The following is a 19,025-nucleotide window of genomic DNA, read 5'->3' as shown; positions in this document are numbered from 1 at the left end:
ATATCACAACAGATTACAGTGGTGTGTTAGCACCCACCAGTGGAAATTCAACCTTAGTGACACAGTGGATACGCAGAGATGTGAATGAACCGGAGTCAAAATCCTTAATGGACTCCCTCAAGGGCTGCGAGCTGACAGGTTTGCCATTGTCCTCTGTGATGTAATTACAAATCTGCTGATTGATCGTAAAAGAACAAGTGGATGCAAGACAGTCAAGAGTCTCACAGAATTAGATGCTTTTGCAGGATTATTGGGGGAGGGGGGTGAAAAAAAACACCACCAACAAAGGACTGTTAATGGCTACAAAACACTTACAAGTTGTCACAATGAACTAATCGTACAGTGTACCCAAATGCTTGCTTTGGACTGATTTTCCTTGTTTTTGGAATTTCTAACTTTCGTCAGCTTTAACTTTATACCATTTGGAAATCGGGTCATATTGTACTTGCTGAGCTTTTACAGTGGCGGCGTCCAAACATTTTCATATCTCTGTGCAGATGTCGCTACGAGTACAGAGTGCAAACAATGACTTCCATTGATTTTTGTGTGAGTGCATTATATGCTGCTGTAAAATGAAATCTACTGTATTGACAAAACTCGTGAGCTTTCTTTCTCTGCCGACCGGGAAACGGCTGTCGTGGCAGCAGGTGAGCCAGCGCGCACAATGCAAAGCTGAGCCTAATTCAATCACTGTTAACTAATTAATTACCCCACGTGCTTTTTCTGATGTGTCGTGTTGAAATTTCTGCAGTGACAAATATCTGTTGGCTGACTCAAGCAGATCTGCGGTCATATAATATCACTACAGAGTTTGTAACCTGCTGCTTGTGAGTTGATACTATTGGGCTAAACAGTAAACTTTCACTTTCCATTGAACACGTATCAATAAATGTCCTTTGTTTCCTTTTTTTGGAACAAAGTGTAAAAACTCAACCCGACCTCAACCACCTCAGGTCCTTTAAGGCTCTTTATTAGAGAGACGGGGAACAGAAACCTCTTGTGAGTTCCCACTGTAGTCTGCTTTTTTGTGAAGTGGATACAGAACCGGGCGACATGTTTTTGCCGGCATAAAGTTGGGCAACATAAGGCCACGTGAACGTTAAAATGTCTCGTCTGTCATGCAAGTGCACTGCATGGTACAATACAGCAAATAACACTGAGCCATGCTCTGGCATACAGATGTTGGGCAGGAAGAGACCCTGTGTTGATTCTGATCTTTTATCATGGGTGCAAAAAGTATAGACTTGAGTGTCCCTGAAAGAGAGGCCAACGTTGGGGCACAGGTGGAGCATCAAGATCAAAAGATTGCTCACTTGGCTAGTTTTTCTGTGGGAAAAAATGAAAAAGATTTTACACTGAAAATGTATGTAAATAGCCTACGAATAAATATAGAAGTACATTAATTCGTTAATCAAAAAAAGCTATAATAATTGGTAGGCTTTTTATATCCGTCGTTATCCAACCCTCCCTCTTTTTTTTTTTTTCACCTTGAATCACATATTGTTCACACACTCACACACGCACGCACGTATCTTTCCCTGTTGTTTGTTTACGCTGATCTGTTCCATCGACAATCGTTCACTTTCAGAGCTCAGTCAGGGGGGCCAAACGATCCCAGAGCGCCTCGATGCAGCGACACGCAGCGGTGACGCTGGCCGAGACACCAATTCACCTAAAGAGGGTAAATATCACTTTAATCGTGTGGCATCGCTATCTGAATTAATCGCAAAGAACTCGGTTAATGATCTATTTCATTGTGCTTATTTTGTTATTACTTTTAATTTTTTTTTCATATTTGCAAGAGTCCAGAAATACTTTATTGCATTTGAATAGGCCTACATATTTAAAAAGAAGGCAAAAAAAAAAAAAACTTTCAAAAGAAACAATACAGTAAATATCTGCCAAGCTTAATTCTTGCATGTCTTTTGGAGTGTAAATCGATTATTATTATCATTATTTTTTTCCACCTGTAAAGCTATTTTAAATGCATACATTTTGCTGGCTTTGTCAATGACTTTACTTAATATTGCTCTTGAATGGTGACGTAAGAATCACGGAGATTATATTCCTTTGTCATTTACATTGAAATTGGTCATTGACAGTTTTGAGTGAGCGCTGCATGTGCATTACAAGAGCAAAGACGTCCAGATGGTCCGAATTAAAAAGAAAACTTTTTATGCAACACTAAAAAAACATTCTGAAGATACTTTATAAGAAATATAAGGGTGGAAAAAACATCTGTAGCAGAGCTCATACATGTTGTGTATGTGATGCACTATTTTCTGTGTTTGGTTTTGAAGTAATTGTACGTGTATATTTTGGTTGTTTTTGATTTTGATTTTTATTCATTCTAAGGTAGCCTACAAATTACAATCGATGAAATGACTACATTTTGAAGTAATCCGTGTCGGTCCCATGCCACCTGAAACAAGTAAACTGCAGAGTAAACCTGCAACGATAATTAAGGTGATGATGACTGATATTTTAGTATCTTAAATTCAAACCTTTTCATGTAATGTCCTCAGAGTGTATTGATAATATTGTGTTACTTACTCGTGTAGCTCAGGCTTCTCATTGCGAAGCCCTGAGGTGTGAACCGCGGCCTCTAGGCGGCGACAGAGAGCCCCATTTCTGTAAAAACAACATCTCGCCTCCTTTCTTCAGTCCAAGTGCTGGAGCACGTTTGAGTGACCATGGAGTGCGTTTGCTGTCATGTAGTTCAGCGTTAATACGGCGTGAATAGTTGAAGAGGGAGACTGTAGTGAAGACACGGCGAGCCAGACTCAAGCCATGGCCGCACGGGAGGAAGGAGAGGTTTTGCACGGTAAAATAAGGCACCACGACGGAGCTGGAAGTGTAAACAGCTCAGAGGGCTTCAGGAACGGCTATGTGAAGAGCTGCGTCACCCCCCTTAAACAGGACCATCAGAGGGGATTTTTGCTCAGCGTATGCAGGTTTTGCAACGAAGACGTCCTCAATTCAAAATTGTTCAGGGTCTCTGCCCTCTACGTCGGCGCGTTCGTTGTTTTCGCGGTTTCTTTTTTCATTTCTAGGAGCTTGCAAAGTGACTCGCTGTGGGATCTGCGGACTTTTTTGTCGGGCTTCTCCCAGTCCATCAGCCCCCTGTTCAGCATAGGATGTGCTTTCTTCTTTCTAACATTTTACCTGCGGAGGAAAAAGAAGGAGAGCAGCAAGTGTTGGCTCGTGTCACTGCCGGCATCGTGCTACCTCGGGGATTTTCTTGTTTTGCGGTTTTTGCAGTGGGGAGAGGACCAGCACCAGATGCAAATGGTGGGCAGGTTGTTATTCGTGTTGGGATGCGTGGGTCTGCTCACACTGATCCCAACACTGAAACTCAAACACAGTGTTCTCGTGCTGGTTTTCGCCAGCCTCGTCTGGCTTGTTTCTTTCACAAGTTTGAGCGGTCTGCCCGCACTGCTCAGACCGCTCTTCGCCTGCTTTGCGGGGGTTTCTGGCTCCATGTTGGGGCTCTGCTTTGACCGTTACTACCCGGCCAGGGAAGCACCGAGTGGGATTTCCAGCGCGGATGAAAAGGTGCCTGTGATCAGACCGAGGAGACGGTCCAGTTGTGTTTCACTGGGAGAAACGTCGACCAGCTATTATGGCAGTTGTAAAATGCCCCGCAGACCTTCGTTGCCCTGCATATCTAGAGAGCAGGTAGGTCATCCCCTGCTGGACCACGTCTGTTGTTGTTGTAGTGGCAAAAATAGGCCGACAGATAATCCACAGCTACGCTCGGTAGACGTGCATGAGGGAAAAACAACCATGTATGTACCGAGCAAATGACCCGACATACAGCTCCAGGCAGCAATGTTAACACAGATGCAATCTAATATCAATGTTGTTTTTTTTTTAAATTTTATTTATTAAAAACCTTCATGGGTTCTGAACTTTAAAAACAAAGCAAAAGAAAAGGTGGGGAGGGGGGATTTGTCGGCATTTTGCATAAAAAAAATCATTGAAGCTACTTCTTTAAAAGTCTCCGATGGTGAAGGTACTAGGCCTACTATATTTATAGTGGCAAAAAGTCACCACATCTGTAGAAAAAATTGTGTTTAAATTTGATATGGTGTGCCTATATTTATTCATTTTTATTTTGGTGTATGTATATATGCTGTTGTTTTTTTGGGGGGGGCAAATTACATTCAGAATTCAAGTGTTTGTATTTGGAGTCTGTTACCAAAACTGCATCACAGTGTACAGCAAAAAGAACAATCAACATGCCCATACTTGATTTTTAAATTTTTTTTTTATTTGTAATTGCTGAGGTCATGGTCAACACCTCTAAAACACTTTAATGCTCTCTGTTTTCATACTGGCGGTATTCATCACTATGTGCAGCCCATCTTGCCATGATACATGTAGTTGGAAGAGTGTCTCTTGGAAAGAAACCAAAAAACAAAAACAAAGCAAAGCTGAAATTGCAGACAATCAGTTAAATGCGAGGGCCCATCTACTTCCTGTTAGCAGAATAACAACACGACCAGCAGCAAAAGCCAGTGATGTGGCCCTACGGTTGCATAGGACTGTAGCAGTCAGCAACACCGTGATGGTGAGCAAGAGTCAACAGTGCACAACGGAGCATGTTTCTTTTGCTCTGCTGGTAAACATTTACAGGCTGCGTAAAACCAAGCTGTTTACATTCACAAGCTAATGGGGGCACTCCAAAACGACGCTCCTTTTCTTTTTCCATTAGTTTTTGAAAACCAATACACCGACTGTATATCAAGTGATCGCCCCCCCCCCCAAAAAATCAACACTGTCGTGTTGCATACAATATGTTGTGGAGAAAAAAGCTCACAGCGCCCAAGCTGTTGCCCTCGTTTATGTGTAGACAATGTGGACATTATTGACAACAATGTATTTTAAAAAGAAAGCACGCCGTCCCCGCAGTGGATGCCAGGCCATCAGGTCGCGCACATTGTTTTTGTGTCCTTGGAGCTTTTGTGAGAAATGATAAGAGGACTAAAAATGTATGTCCAGTTTGTCTCGGTCGTGCTATTTCCAGCAGTTGTTTTCACGTCATTGTGCTTTGTGCTGTTCGCAGATGAGCAGTCGCCCTGTACTGGGTCCTTAAATGGGCTGCAAATGAGAATAAAACAGGAAAAAAAAAAATCTGTGTGAGCATGTACACGGAATTAAACCAACATTTGAGTATTACGCCTCATCTTTTGCTTAATCCAAAGAGATGCAAGAAGCTTTCCCTGCCCGAGTGCAGCCCATGTGTCGCTGAAGATTCAAACTAAATGTATGGAGGCTTTGTAATGGAGGCCTCAGCTCCACCAAACTCTTAGCTTGCCAGAAATTTGTTTCCAGTGTCATTGTTGGTCGGCGTTTACCGCGCGCAGCACTCCGAAAGTCCCACACATTGTTTTAGGCAGAAGGTTGAAACAGGACATTGTTTGTGACTAAACAAGACATTTACTTCTCAATTGGTAATCAAAGCAATCAAACTTGGGGCTAGTTGTTATCACTTGTGTTATGACACTTTCCTGGCTTATCACCAATTCATTCAGCTTTTTCTCAGAAATGAAAAGAGACAACACAAGTGTTCTGCATGATACTGTTCTCTGGTGGTTTTCAGTCAGGCAAAATTAGATTAAAAATTGCGCATAAGATGTGAATGTGAGTGTAACATTTTACTTGGAGTTATTCTGATACTAGGGAAGAGGGTCTGGTGCACGTTATTGTACTTTTACAGATTTGGAAGATATCTTGAATTCTAGCTAATCTCAAATGGCTGTTTTTTTCTCGTTGGTTTGATCGAATGAAGTCAGCGAAGAAGCATTGTAAATTCCATGAGTCAGTATCTGGTAATATTGCTACTCTTTGCTTTAATGTAGAATTAGATGACGGTGTCATACAAAAACTGACCCTTTTTGTATCAGAGGCTGCCAAAAACGAGACACAAAGTAACATTTTGCATGAAGTCACTCAGGGTTCACTGGTAATGTCACACATGTTTTTCATCTTCACACACATTCGGCACACAAAACAGTCCTCCCCTCTTTCTCCTATCTGACTGGTTTCTGTCTTGTCAGTCAAAAAGGCAGGGAAACAGTTTTGCATGCAGCAAGTCCATCAGCAAGGTACAAGTTTTTTTGTGTAGTTTTCGTGTTATATTGATAAAAGAGAAAAATGTTTAGTTTACAATAATGGACACGGACCTAAAACTTGGAAACAATGTGACATTTTTTCAGCTCGTCTTTGACCTTTTGATAATTCTCCTGTTCTGTGTTGACTATGGAGACATCTCAAATATGTACTTACTTCCAAATGCCTGTTTAAAATCGTGCAACACGACACCCCAGCCAAAACAGCAGTTTGACCAACATCCTTCATTTGTGCAGTTTATTTTCCTTCTTATGAAAACAACAGCAAGTTTGCGTAGTTCTGGCGAAAGGACTAAACCACGTGTTCAACATACCATAAACAACCTTTAAAAAGATCAATTGTGAAATAAACATGGTTTTCCCTTAAATCATTTGCTCATTTGATAATTCGTTAAACTTGTTCTGTGAATGCAGGACTTGGACTTGGGATGGGGATACGATTTGAAGTCATTCCAAGATACACTTGACCTTTTCCATTTGTTGTTTGCACGGTTGTAACTTGTTGGCCTGTGACATGACCATATGACGTTTTACCTAAAATCAAACAAATATGTAAAAAAAAAAAAAAAAAGACATGACTATTTGAATGTAATCAAACCCCCAACTCACTAACACACAATGCTCTGAATCCTCCTAGTCTGTGGCGACAGCTACAGTTGCTTTGCCGTGGATGTTCATTTCACCCAGCAAGACACCGATGCCTTCTGCAGCATGAAGAGTGGCTTCTTTTCAGCTCCTCTCCATGCAGGACCTAACTTAGGTATATCGTGGCTTCAGTTCCTTCATAAATTCCTGATCCCCCGTCTCACGAAACAATATCTACACACGTCTTTGCATTTAAATCTAGCCAAACATTTCTTCCTGCCTGTGGCAAGGGATGTGCTGTAACTGGCTGCGCTGAACAGCAGGCAGTCAGACAATGTTGAACATCCAACACTGACTTGCTTATATGTGGTGCTCCCGCGATTGGACTTGGGTGCATAGCCAGTGGCCTGAAGCAGCTACAGAATACAATTTATGAATTTGAGCAGGAGTTTCCCCGTATTCGAACAGATGTTTGAACTTTAAAGAAAAAGAGTCAGCCAACAGTATTGAAAATATTCCATCCAGACGCTGCTTTGAGCAGTGTACCTTTTTGGAATAAGAGGCAGAATGCATAAACATTGTGTTTGCGCAAAATGAATGCATTCCCATGAACGCACCGTATTTCCAGAATGTGCACACTTCAAGCCAACTTCAGGCAAGTTGTACGGTTTTCCTGACTCGGCAGATAATGGTTTAGAGATACCTTTGATAAACGAGTATGAAAGGTGTAATAAAGAGACACAGATGTGTGTAATAGTTGTATGTAAAGGCAACTGTTTCCCTATTTAAGAGCCCCGCCAATGTGGCACAAAAGGTAATGTTGCATTTCTGTCACTAACAGGTCTGTTAAATGACTCATGGAACTGCTTCGTGTATCAGTTGCAAACAGATGTTTAAGGACAGTTCTGTGTTCATTTATTGCTTACTGCGGGAATGGACACGAGGATTGTGCAGGTGTGTCCTGAGCTACAAGTAATGAGATCCATTAAGAAAAAAAGGAGTACCGGTGGCATTTGCACAAGACTAGATAGAGCATCAAGTGGGCTATCATGCTGACGCCCTTATGGAGTCTGGGTTTTCTTACATGTCACAATAATCCATATTAGCGTGTCAATTGCGCTGTTTGAAACATACCAGCTGTGGATGGGATCATCTCAAAACATTGCACATTCAAGCTTCTTCCACAGTCCTATATAAATAACTTTGAATGCATTATTACTCATGATGGTTTTATTGCGCTACATTATCAAGCATAGTTGTTATGAACAGGAGAAAAACACTCTTACTTCACATAGAAACACGGCCTTCGTGTTTGCCACAGTTTTTCGCATTGCAAAAAAATTTTATTTTATTTTTTTCCCCTTAAAACTGCTGTCAGCCTGACGAACACGCTGTGATGTCTGCGATAAATGGATGGCGTTGAAAATATTGCTATTTAGTCCAAGAGCAGAAGCAACAGCTCAAACGCTGTAGCAGACAAAGTTTTCTCTCATTCGTTTGGCTCAGATGTTGCACTGCAGCTAATTATTGAAGGGAAAATTGTAGAGTAAGAAAGTTTGAACGGCCCAGTTATTTATTTAATTAAGTATCTGTCAGATTCCTCAGAGAAGAAGATAATTTGTCACATTAAGACCCACTGTGTGTACGCATGCCGAGCCATTGAAGTTCAGAACTTTGTTTAAAGCCCTGTGTAAATGCTGATAGCTCTCCTTTACATGGTTTGTTACCATTTGGTACGACTTGCGTTTTATTGGTCTTTTTAGTTGCCGGTAGTAGACTGATGCTGTCCGATAAGTTTCTTGCCCCTTCCTCGGTTGGGGTTCCAAGCCAGCGGAGCCAACTCCACATGGGGAGGTAGAAGCACTGCAGAGTGCTGATTGGTACAAACAATTTGCAACGTAATTCATAGATATCTCATTTACGCGCACGGATCGCATTCTGTGTGTGTGACTAATTAATATGTGAGCATGTGAGTGTGGACTTCCACATCAATTTTTGTTTCTCTGCTGGACGGGAGCTGAGCTCTGTTGCGCATAGTCGTTATGGTCTCTCCCAAAAGATATTCAAACCCTTCTGAACTAAAAGCCTGTCGCTCACCCCTTTGGTGCAGTAACCACACACAGGGACATTCTGGGTCTGGTCTGTGTCGCTTCAGCTTCACACAGGCTGCCATGGTAAACAGCTGATCCCGCCCACAGCGAGGGAATACTGTATACAACTAAGCATTGAAGAGCCGTGCCCAGTTGAACCGTACTGTAGCGCACCAATGGAACGGACAAAGATCGACATCGTGATTTGATGCAGTGGAGTACCAGGGTGCTCATTTTGACAAAAAGCCAGCAGACGTTTTAATACAAATTTATCTCCACTGACCAGAAGTTACAGAACGCTGAGCCACCTAAAGTTGTCATTTATTACACACAGACCATTTGAAAACAGCCACTGGAACAGTGGGTCTACATGGTGAGATTAATTCGATTATAGCTATAGTTGGGTTATGCTCCTTATTTGAGCAAGGGTAATTATCCTTTGATATATGGCGGTGAATGAATCGAATCATAGGCACAAAGCATGTCACACTCCGGTACGATAGGTGGCGCTGTACCCATTTCAACTATTGCTAATAAAGCCACTTCCGGTTGAACGCTTCACCACCAGAACAACAACAAACTCAGGCATTCGAGAAAATGGCGAACGAAGAGCAAGATGAAGCTACGTCCCTCTACATTTCGTTTGTGATGAGCTTCTTGTTGCACAAACGCGATGCACAACGGCTCATTCTCCATCGCGTTGTTTGTTTCTTTCCAACGGCGGCGACAACAACGGTCATATCGTCTCTTCCGACTTCCGGTTCACGACCCCGGGTAAAAATCTCGAGCATGCGCAGAACGCAAAGTCTAATTCACCACGTGCTTCACTGTCTACAAGCGCGTTTAATTTGACTTTCAACCGAGTTATCTCGGGGTCTTAATCCGATCGCGAGTAATCCGATCCAAATTCTTGTTCGATTAAGGTGTCTACATGAACTTAATAACTCAGTCTTATTGTAATTTAGCCAATAATCCGATCCTTTCGGTGCCATGTAACCCCACTGACTATCTTTGAGCTGGTTACTATTTATCAAAAGGCCAAAAAGGATTCTTGTCCACCAGTGGTGCTGTAGAGCAGCTGATCGATGACCAGTTTTTCTTCGTATTGTAAACCCAGTTTGGCAAAGTCAAATTTTCTCTTTCATGGCAGCTTGCTTCAGCAAACCCATTATTTTTTTTGTTTTTTTCCTGCAGAACATGGATTTCCAGAAGTTCAATTTAAAAAAAAAAAAAAAAAAAAAAACACATTGCAAAATTTGATAAATTAATAGTGTTGTTAATGTAGATTTAATGTTCATCAGATAGTGGGATTTCCTGCTTACCTTTTTAACACCAAAATAATTTAGGGACATTATTAATGTGCACATACCAATGATGAAAACTGCTACTGATGCGTTTTCCTTTTCTTTCTCTCTTAAAACTTAGGTAATCGTTTGCGTGCATAGGCCTGTAGAAGCATTTTATTCATATCGCTTGTACCGTGAGTAAGAACCCAATGAACGTGTGAGGAAAAGGATCAGGATTTTAGTCATTTTCTGAAAGGTCAAAGTCTATTCTTTCTTTGCTCATACGTGATGCTGTGGTAGTGCAGGGGGGAACAGTCTCTGGAGCTGGTTGAGCACCTCTTTTTTACTGTATACATCAGACAGAGAGCCATCTTCAATCCAGCGACACACTACAAAAGCTGTTGTTTTTTGTTGTTGTTTAATTTAGATTGTTCCCGTTTCAGTTCATATTAATTTGTTCTCTCAGCTTTGTGTTGTGCCGCCACAGTAACTTGAAACCTCCTGCTCAACCAGGGCTTTATGGATTGACTGTAACTGCCAGGGGTCAGCCTTGCAGAGTGCTAGATTTACTGTATTAACTGTGTCTGCTTTGTTAAATTCCTTCTTGGTAGATATCTAAATAAATTGGTGATTTAAGAGTGTATTTGTAAAAATATATTTAAAAAGCCTTATAAAGCGTACTGTTAGATTAATCTTACATTTTGAGACTCTCCAGTTGTCACAAGGGTCAGAAATTGAGAACCAGAATCAGGAATTAGCTGAACACTATTAAGAGAGAAACATATTTCAACTATTAAATCTGTTAAATATATATTTCCATGAAAAATAAAAGCATATCATGCTCCAACCTGAAAAGAAACGTATCATTCTTCTAAATTATGTGAACGTGCGTCTTTGAGAGCAGGTTAGACGCTTGAAGACGGAGCAGATAAAGTGGAATTAACTTTTTTTTTTTTTTTTTTTCCTTCTATTATGACTTTCACGGCATAAATCTTAAAGCTCCACTTCAGGACCTCAGAGGTCGTGCGGGCAATTCAGGGAGCGGGCCCTCTTTGTGTGGTTAAACTCTACGGTGACAGGCAGGGGTAAATAAAACACATATCTAACCCACACACACACACACCACCCCATCTAGACAAGAACAGAGAAGCAGGCTGTGGAGAGAAAGGTTTGAGGGAGAGCAGTGCAAACGCAGAGCAGCTCTCAGCTGTCACGTTAGCTCGCAGTTAAGCCATGTGGAATGATATAACATTGACGTCACAGCCAAGTGACGTACCACAGGGTGATTGCAAAGGGGGAGACGGGGGGAGGGGGGCTTGAGAAGTCTTATTAATTGCCTGGCAGAATATAGCGTCTGCCTCGAGCAGCGATGAGACAGGCTGAAAGGACGGTGTGCAAAAGAGAGAGTGTTTCGGTGGAAAAGGTGCCACGGAGAATTGAACTCGATGCGTATTCTTTAGAAAATCAGACAAAACTGCAGGCTTTTACTCCGTATTTCAAAACCATGCAGTCAATTATTTGAGAAATTGCTCTTTTTTTTTTGCCTTCAGCAATTTTAGGTTGTCTCTCTGTAAGCACCAAACTCGTCACGTAATGTTAAAAAAATCCTCTCTCATCAGTGTTACAGTAGAATGTAAGCAATCGGTGTAAAACCCAATAGTTGAGTCAGGGTTTTTCTTTTTTTTTTTTTTTTTTGAAAAGACCAGCTAGTGTGTGTTGAAGGATATGTGCTCGGTCAGCTCGAAGTTAAAAGTAGAGGTTTAGCAATCGTGTGGTTTTCATGATTGAAAAATGGTGCCGTGATTAAAATGTATAGACCGTGTGCATCTTCTTTCTCTGTGGGGATCAAATCCTCCACGCACTTAGTGAATTTCTCTGGTTTGCTTTTATCAAAACTAAACCACCGTCCAAGCTGTGTGTGTTAAATTCAAGAGACGGACGTGTGTGTGTGTGTGTGTGTGTGTATGGGTGTGCAGTGCATGCTCAAACAAGCACGGTTTTATTTTCCAGTGTACATTGAGACCTCCGCATGCTGGTCATTTTTATATTTTACAGCCTTGAAATGAGGGCACATTGCTTTAAACGATTACAATGCTCTGGGTCTCTTACACACTGAGGATGCGTCATGGACACAACTATTTAATTTACATTGTTACTTATATTGTGTATAAAAAAAGGGGGGGGGGCAGTTTGTTGAACCCTAATAAGTAAGATGACAGGATACTAAAATGATTTTTCACTGACAGGAGAAAAAGTGCACTGCCTCACCATAAAGAAACTCTATCTGCAGGGGAAGACTGTGTGTTTTAAGTTTGCGGAGCCGTAACTCTCGATTTTTATCAGCGTTGGAGAATAAATCAGCTTGAAGGGAGCTCTGTGGCAGCCGCTGTTTCTTTGAGAACGCTTTTAGTCACCACGTAGGTCTCGGCATGAAAATGGAAATGCAACCATGTTCAGTCAAAGTCGGTCTAATGTGACTTTAAGCTGATTATTCTAATTCTATTTGATGAAATGTGACCTTAGCCGAGTCTTTGTTTAACTGAAGGAGAATGTCTTGCCAAGTTAACCTCTCTGTGAGCTTGTGTAACAGTTGACAAAGATGTCCTAATTCATTGCTTAGCAACTCTTCACTGATGCCACAGGTTGCTTTGGTAATATAGGTGAACATCTCATGAATGTCAGCTCAAGAGCTGAATCAGCATCTGCTGTGCTCCTTACCCTGTATGTAAAATCTACCTATTTCATCCTCTTGGGAATTGCAGTGGGTAAAACTTGGCTTTGTCTTATTGGATCCAGATGCGACGGCTTTGTGAGAATCCGGTTTGTACCCCTCTGCCTTTCGTGTCGGAACTAGTTTGCATAGGTGCTTTTTAATTTTTCACTGCAGCGGCAGAGCCGGGAGAAAGGGTTAATTTGAGCAGGGGCTCTGCGTTTGGCTGACTGCAGAGTGAAACAGGATGCAGCGACTGCATTGTCAGCCTGCTGGTGTGAGTGCAAACAGATGAGGAAATGCTGGAGCGGGTACTCCAAAACTCGGGTTGCCCTGGAAACGGTTTGCGTCATGATCACCAGCAATTAGCTTGCAGCTCTTTAGTTTTCATGATAGGTCTACCGGAGCTTTGCTTAAACACTCTTGAGGAGTCACCATCAAAAGGGGCTCGTAAATATTCGTATATATGGTTTTATTTTTCCTCTTTTTTTTTTTTACATTTGGTGGACAAAGTAGCCATTAAATTGCTTTTATTTGTGGACATATTGAGGTCTACGGCTGTTTTGATACTGAAAGAGTTGTGCAGCATGTTCGATCTGTTTTCATTTTCTCTGATGAGCCATGATGGGATGTTCTGGCCTTGTCTGTGCTCATATTATTATCTCCACTCCTCTTTATTTTAGTGTGTTTATTGTTTTGTACTAGATATTTGGTTTGGGGGTGTGGGTGGGGGTTACTGAGCCTTTGCCGTCAGCTAAGTTTGGGCTAATTAGGCCTCTTTTTCCTGCATACTTTCCCTTCTATGCTGAGCCCTTTTCCACTACATAATAAACAGACAAATTAAATGAAATTCCTCAATAGATGCGTTATAACAAAGTGGTTTTCTTTGCCTCACAGTAAAGCTTTTTTCCCCCTCTTCTTCTTTACACCTGATAGAGCTGATTTTTCTGCTCAACTTGTCCCAATAGATTTGAATTAATTAATTCAAATAAACTGAAAAGCTACGCCTTTCATGTGCTGACTGTTTGCTCAGTCCAGCGACAGGGTGAGAGGGGTGGAAGAAAGCAGTTTGTTGGAGGGGTGGTATGGTTAGATTTGACTGCTATGACATAGGTGGTGGGAGCCCTTGGTTAAACTGTTGCTGTGGGAATTTAAGCACGGAGAGGTAGTGGTGGAGGATGCAGTAAATTGAACTTGTATTTAAATGAGTAAATGCCATAGGTTTTACTGACTGTTAATAGTTTCCAGACAACTTTATTGACATGACATAATCCTTCCTCCCTCAGAATTCTGAGGCTGTTTTCACCTTCTTTTTGGGAGTTAAAAATTGTAACCGTTGTCATTTTTTGCATTGAATTCTCACCCAAACATTGTAAAGCGGCCTCTCCAGAAACGTTCTCTTCCCCCCCCCCCCCCCTTTTTTTCTTTGCTTTTCTCTCCGTTTTTTTGTTCTCTGCATCTTTTTTCTCGTTCTCTCACAATTTCTTTCTGTCTTTCTCTGTGCGCCTCTTTTGAAAACGGTGTCAGCACTGCTGCTTTTACACCAAAAGGCTGTTGCTAAGTGACGGTTGACGTCAGCCGCAGCTACAGAGGAGGGCTTGTGTGTGTTTAGCAGCTGAGGGCAGATCCTACTGAAAAGGGCAAAACTGTGAAGCACTATTAGTCACTGCAATGAAAAACCCCAACTCCGACCAACAGGATTGCCATTTCCAATAAATATGCAAGATTTTGTCAGAGGGACTTCTAGTGAAAGTAAATCTTTCAAAGTGGAATGGTGAGGTTGAGACAAAAAAAAAAAACGTTTTTGGGAGAAACTGCCATCGGCCAATTCCAACTCCCTTTTCTTCACTTTTTCTTTAGTCTGTCGCTGTCTCCTTTCCTTTCTCTCTTTAACCCCCACTTCTCCATTTGCCCCTCCCCCAACACGCATGCACTGAAATCCCCCCCCCCACCACACACACTTCCACCCCACCTTCATCTGATATTTGTGTCAGACGAAGGTGTCTAGCTCAGAGCTTGAGTGCGATAGCTGCCCCATTTATTGAAGGTTGTTCTGGATGTACTTGACATTGTTTGAGGTAATCAGTTACCAGAGACCTGTGTCGTGCTCTACAGCCCCCTCACCCCCTGTGTCCTCCCCCCTGTCTCATTCTATTCTGTGACAGCACATGAAATTTGACCTGTTGGAGTATACCAAACAAAGAGATGGTCTCCACTTAAAATTAAAACGACAGTGCACCTTTTTCTTTTCACAACTCTTCACAAGTTTTAGTAGTGTCAGCACTTACTTCTTGGGCAACATGCTGAACCAAACTGATTTTATTTCTTGTTACACACTAGGCCGTATCTTTATGGGACATTTTTTTTATAGTAATGATGGCGTAATTTACCACTGCATATACAGCACAAGGCGTGTGCGTCTGTGCATCCGTGTGCATTATGTAATTGTGCGTGATAGAGGCTGCTCCTGGAGATAAACACGCACCAGACTCGACTGGCGTCTATGGACTGAGATACGTGTTTGCAGCAGTCACGTGATGGTGAGCAGAGGGCACAGAGTTTTGAATCACCCCCAGCCTCTTTTGGAGCTAATGCACGGTGTGCTGTCAGAGCTGAGGCCCACCCAGGACTGTTATTGCTCCCTGCGAATGTGCTCTGAAGATATTGCATTAAGAATACTCGATGGTTTAGACTCCAGTAAACACACTGGTTTGTTACGTGCCATTTAGCAAGATGCCCCTTTGCTTTACCTGAGCATCTGACTCTGGAGGGGGAAAGCAAGTCAAAAATTCCGTCTTCACTCAGAGGCACATATCAGTGAGCCGAAGAGGCATATTAATATATTTGTGCAATTGAAACTAAGAGAAGTTGTCCTACTGATACTGATCATTTTGAAATAAGTTACCAGCTGCAGTTTGACCCTTATCTATTTTGACCCCGTATCAAAAGATCGGCAAGATCGACAGTGGAATTGATGCCACATATTGACATCAGGCACCCTGGCATGGCACCACTGACACAGGGGATTAGGCACGGATGCTCGACTGCAGACAGCAGCAGCCAGCTGGGGGTAGGAATGGATTAAAGATGCAGTGTGTGCGTCATAAGGTGAACTCTACCACACGCTGATCATAGAGAAAGTTTTGTATTACTGTTGCTAAGTGATTTGACAGGTCAGGTCAATTTTTTTACTCAAGTGTAAAAACCACAGGTTTAGAGGAAATTGATAATGAGAAATACATCTGGCTGTTTACAAGACCTGATAGTTTGCTCTGACTTCGGTTTCTTCTTTTTTTGTGTGCGTTTGCCATTGGTTTTAAACCATAAAATTGCCCTTTTTCACATAATGAATACCATTTTTCACTCACTGTAATTGTGCAAAATATTTAGATAATTTGCCACATTTTTCATCCATCTCTTGGAACAAAATATGCTGGTTTATGAAATCATAGTTACTGTGTTTAGTGCAACAAAAGAAAAGTACATGTCTGGAATATACCTATAAAAATAAGTGCTTGTCAAAATACAAGTAACAAATATGATATAAATATAAGCTAAAAAAGACTAAACAATATCCCTTCTGCAAACCAGAAGCATCACTAACTGTTGGTTAGTAGCCACAGTACAGCTGCTGTGAAGATGGTCTGTCTTGTTTTGGACACATTTGTTGGCTGTCAATGCCGATATAGAGTTGGATATAACTTTTTATGTACCACGAAGTATCGAAACAGTCATATATCAAAAGAAATACGTAGGAGAACATACACAAAATACTCCCATTCTAAAGTGGCAACTGCAATTGATTTTACGTGCTTTTCGCTGCTAACCTATATTTAGTTGTTCCTCCTCAATCCAGTGTCTCTGATGCTTTGTGATAATAACTCTCACTGATGAAAATACTGTCACAGGTTACATTATTGGAGGGACATAAAATCTCATAATTACAGACGAAAAGCATAGAGATTAAAAGTTGGTCTTCCACAAAACAAACAAAATGTAGAATATATTGCGTTATAGCAAATGGATGCCCGTGTGAGGAGAAAATTCCTTGTCTATGCATTTAGCAGACGCTTTTATCCAAAGCGACTTACAAATGAGGATATAACAATGCAGCTAACATCAAAGCTAACATTAAGCCACGTAGAAGGAAAACTACTAGTCAGACTCTGTCTGAGGTGACAGGGGTGACAGTGTAGAAATAGAGTGAAGGCATAGAGGGAAGTACAGAAAGAGATAAAAAACAGGGTAAGTGCTAGGATAGGAGATGCTCTCTGAAGAGCTGGGTCTTCAAGAGTTTCTTGAAGATAGACAGAGATGCCCCTGTTCTGGTAGCGCTCGGTAGGTCATTCCACCATCGTGGAACGACACATGAAAAGAGTCTGGATTGTCTTAAGCATGGTGTAGGCACTGCTAGACGACCATCCTTTGACGACCGGAGTGATCAAGTCGGAACATAAGCCTTTGCGAGAGCATTCAAGTAGATGAGAGCCATTCCATTAAGCACTTTGTAGACTTAAGGCCTCAGTATGCTTCTTCGTCGCTATCCCTCAAGTCGTCTCCGTAGTCCGTCCTTTCGAAGTTCTCCGTCGGGCTGTCGGATACACAAGGCAATTCACCTCCTGATCAGTAGGCGCCGCTACGTTAAATGACCCAATCTTGCGACGTCTATCGTGAAAGTCGTTGATTGATTGTTCACCTTCCGGCTCCGTTCTACTCCTCACAGTGAACGGTGGTGAGCGAGAGAGAAAGACTGTTGTTGAAGTCGGAGCTTATTGATTTTGAAATGCAAATAATTTTGACCAAATTTTGACCGGCACACAGTAAACTCTTTCAAAAATGGCGTTGTTGTTGCTCTGAGAGGAAGGCGCTAAACCGGGAAAAGTGATTCCGGAAATGATGTTGTAAAATTAGCCGACCAATCACAACCCTTGCGGTCTCCGTTGCCACGACGGATAGACGCGCCGCTGCGTTCTGGACCATCTGAAGAGGTTTTCACAGCAGTAGTCAAGGGGGGAGATGACCATAGACTGCACCAGGAGCTGGGTGGCGTGTTGGGTTAGGTACGGCCTGATCTTTCTTATGTTTAACAATGCGAATTTTGACGGAGCAAGAGTTAGTGATTCAATTTGGATGCAGATGTTGTGGTGTATGGTTGGTTTGGCTGGGAAGACGAGCAGTTCAGTTCAGGGTAAATTAAGAAAATGATGCAGTAGGACTTTTACATGCTGAGTTGGTAGCACACATGTTTAGGGAAGGCTCGGGTGTGGGCAGTTCGGTAAACTGTTTGCTTTGTCAGTAAAAAATAAGGCAAAGTTGTCTCCTGTCAGATTTGTAGCAGGTGGCTGAGGCAAGTAGAGTTCTGAAGGTGGAAAATAGTTTCCGGGTGTCAGTAGTACTGTGAATCTTGTCAATGTAGAAAGCCTTTTTTGCATCAGTAACACTGGATGAGAATGATGACAGTCGTGCCTGGAATATTGTTAGATCTGCCGGATCTTTTGATGTGTGACATTTCCTTTCTGCAGCTCTGAGGTTGGTGTGCAGCGACCGGAGGGTATCATTGAGCCAAAGGTGGGACTGGGAGGATTGAGTGGGTTTGGTCTGTTTTGACACAGACTGTCCAGACAAGAGCTCAGTGTAGAGCAGAGGGGCTCCGTGGCATCATTAACCTCAAGGGAGGAGAATGTGCTGGAGGTCGGAAGAGTGGAGGCAACAAGGGAGTAGAAGTGGGTGCGCAAAAGGTTGCAGAAGTTGCGGCGGAAGGAAACCATAGGTGTGGAAGCAGTGGATCTTCCTGGGAGACTCACTCTGAAGTGAATAAAATGGTGGTCAGAAAAGTGCAGAGGTGTGACAGAACGAGTTGAAACGAGTGCATTAATGCCAAGAAAATCTGATGAGGACTGTCAAGGTGGACATTCATATCACCAAGGACCATTATGGGACGGTCATGCTCAGGGATGAAAGAGAGCATGGTGTCTAGTTCATCGAGAAAGTCACAGAGTTGTCCTGGTGGGCGATATACGACAACCATGTAGATTTTGACCGGTGCAGTTACCAAGATGGCATGGTGTTCAAATGTGTTGTATTTAGTTATGGGTAGCAGTTGGTTGTATTTCCATTGGTTGGAAATAAGCAGTGCCGTTCCACCATCTCGCCCAGATGTACGAGAGGTGTGGGAGAATGTGTGGTTGGTCGAAAGTGCAGCCAGGGTGGCATTGTTTTC

General features: G+C 42.2%; 1 protein-coding gene across 1 annotated transcript in view; it reads left to right on the top strand.

The window, feature by feature from the left end:
* The first annotated feature begins 2,635 nt into the window (after positions 1-2,635).
* Positions 2,636-19,025, top strand: part of pde3b (phosphodiesterase 3B) — a 56,085-nt gene continuing 39,695 nt past the window's right edge. Inside the window, exon 1 of the mRNA XM_075460022.1 lies at positions 2,636-3,678. Within this exon, the coding sequence (XP_075316137.1) occupies positions 2,791-3,678 (888 nt within the window). The 5' untranslated portion in view covers positions 2,636-2,790. The remainder of the gene's footprint in view (positions 3,679-19,025) is intronic.

Source organism: Odontesthes bonariensis, chromosome 1 (assembly GCF_027942865.1).
Source record: "Odontesthes bonariensis isolate fOdoBon6 chromosome 1, fOdoBon6.hap1, whole genome shotgun sequence".
Classification (NCBI taxonomy): Eukaryota; Metazoa; Chordata; class Actinopteri; order Atheriniformes; family Atherinopsidae; genus Odontesthes; species Odontesthes bonariensis.
The sequence above is the reverse complement of the archived record's forward strand: the minus strand, read 5'-3'. Positions and strand labels throughout refer to the sequence as shown.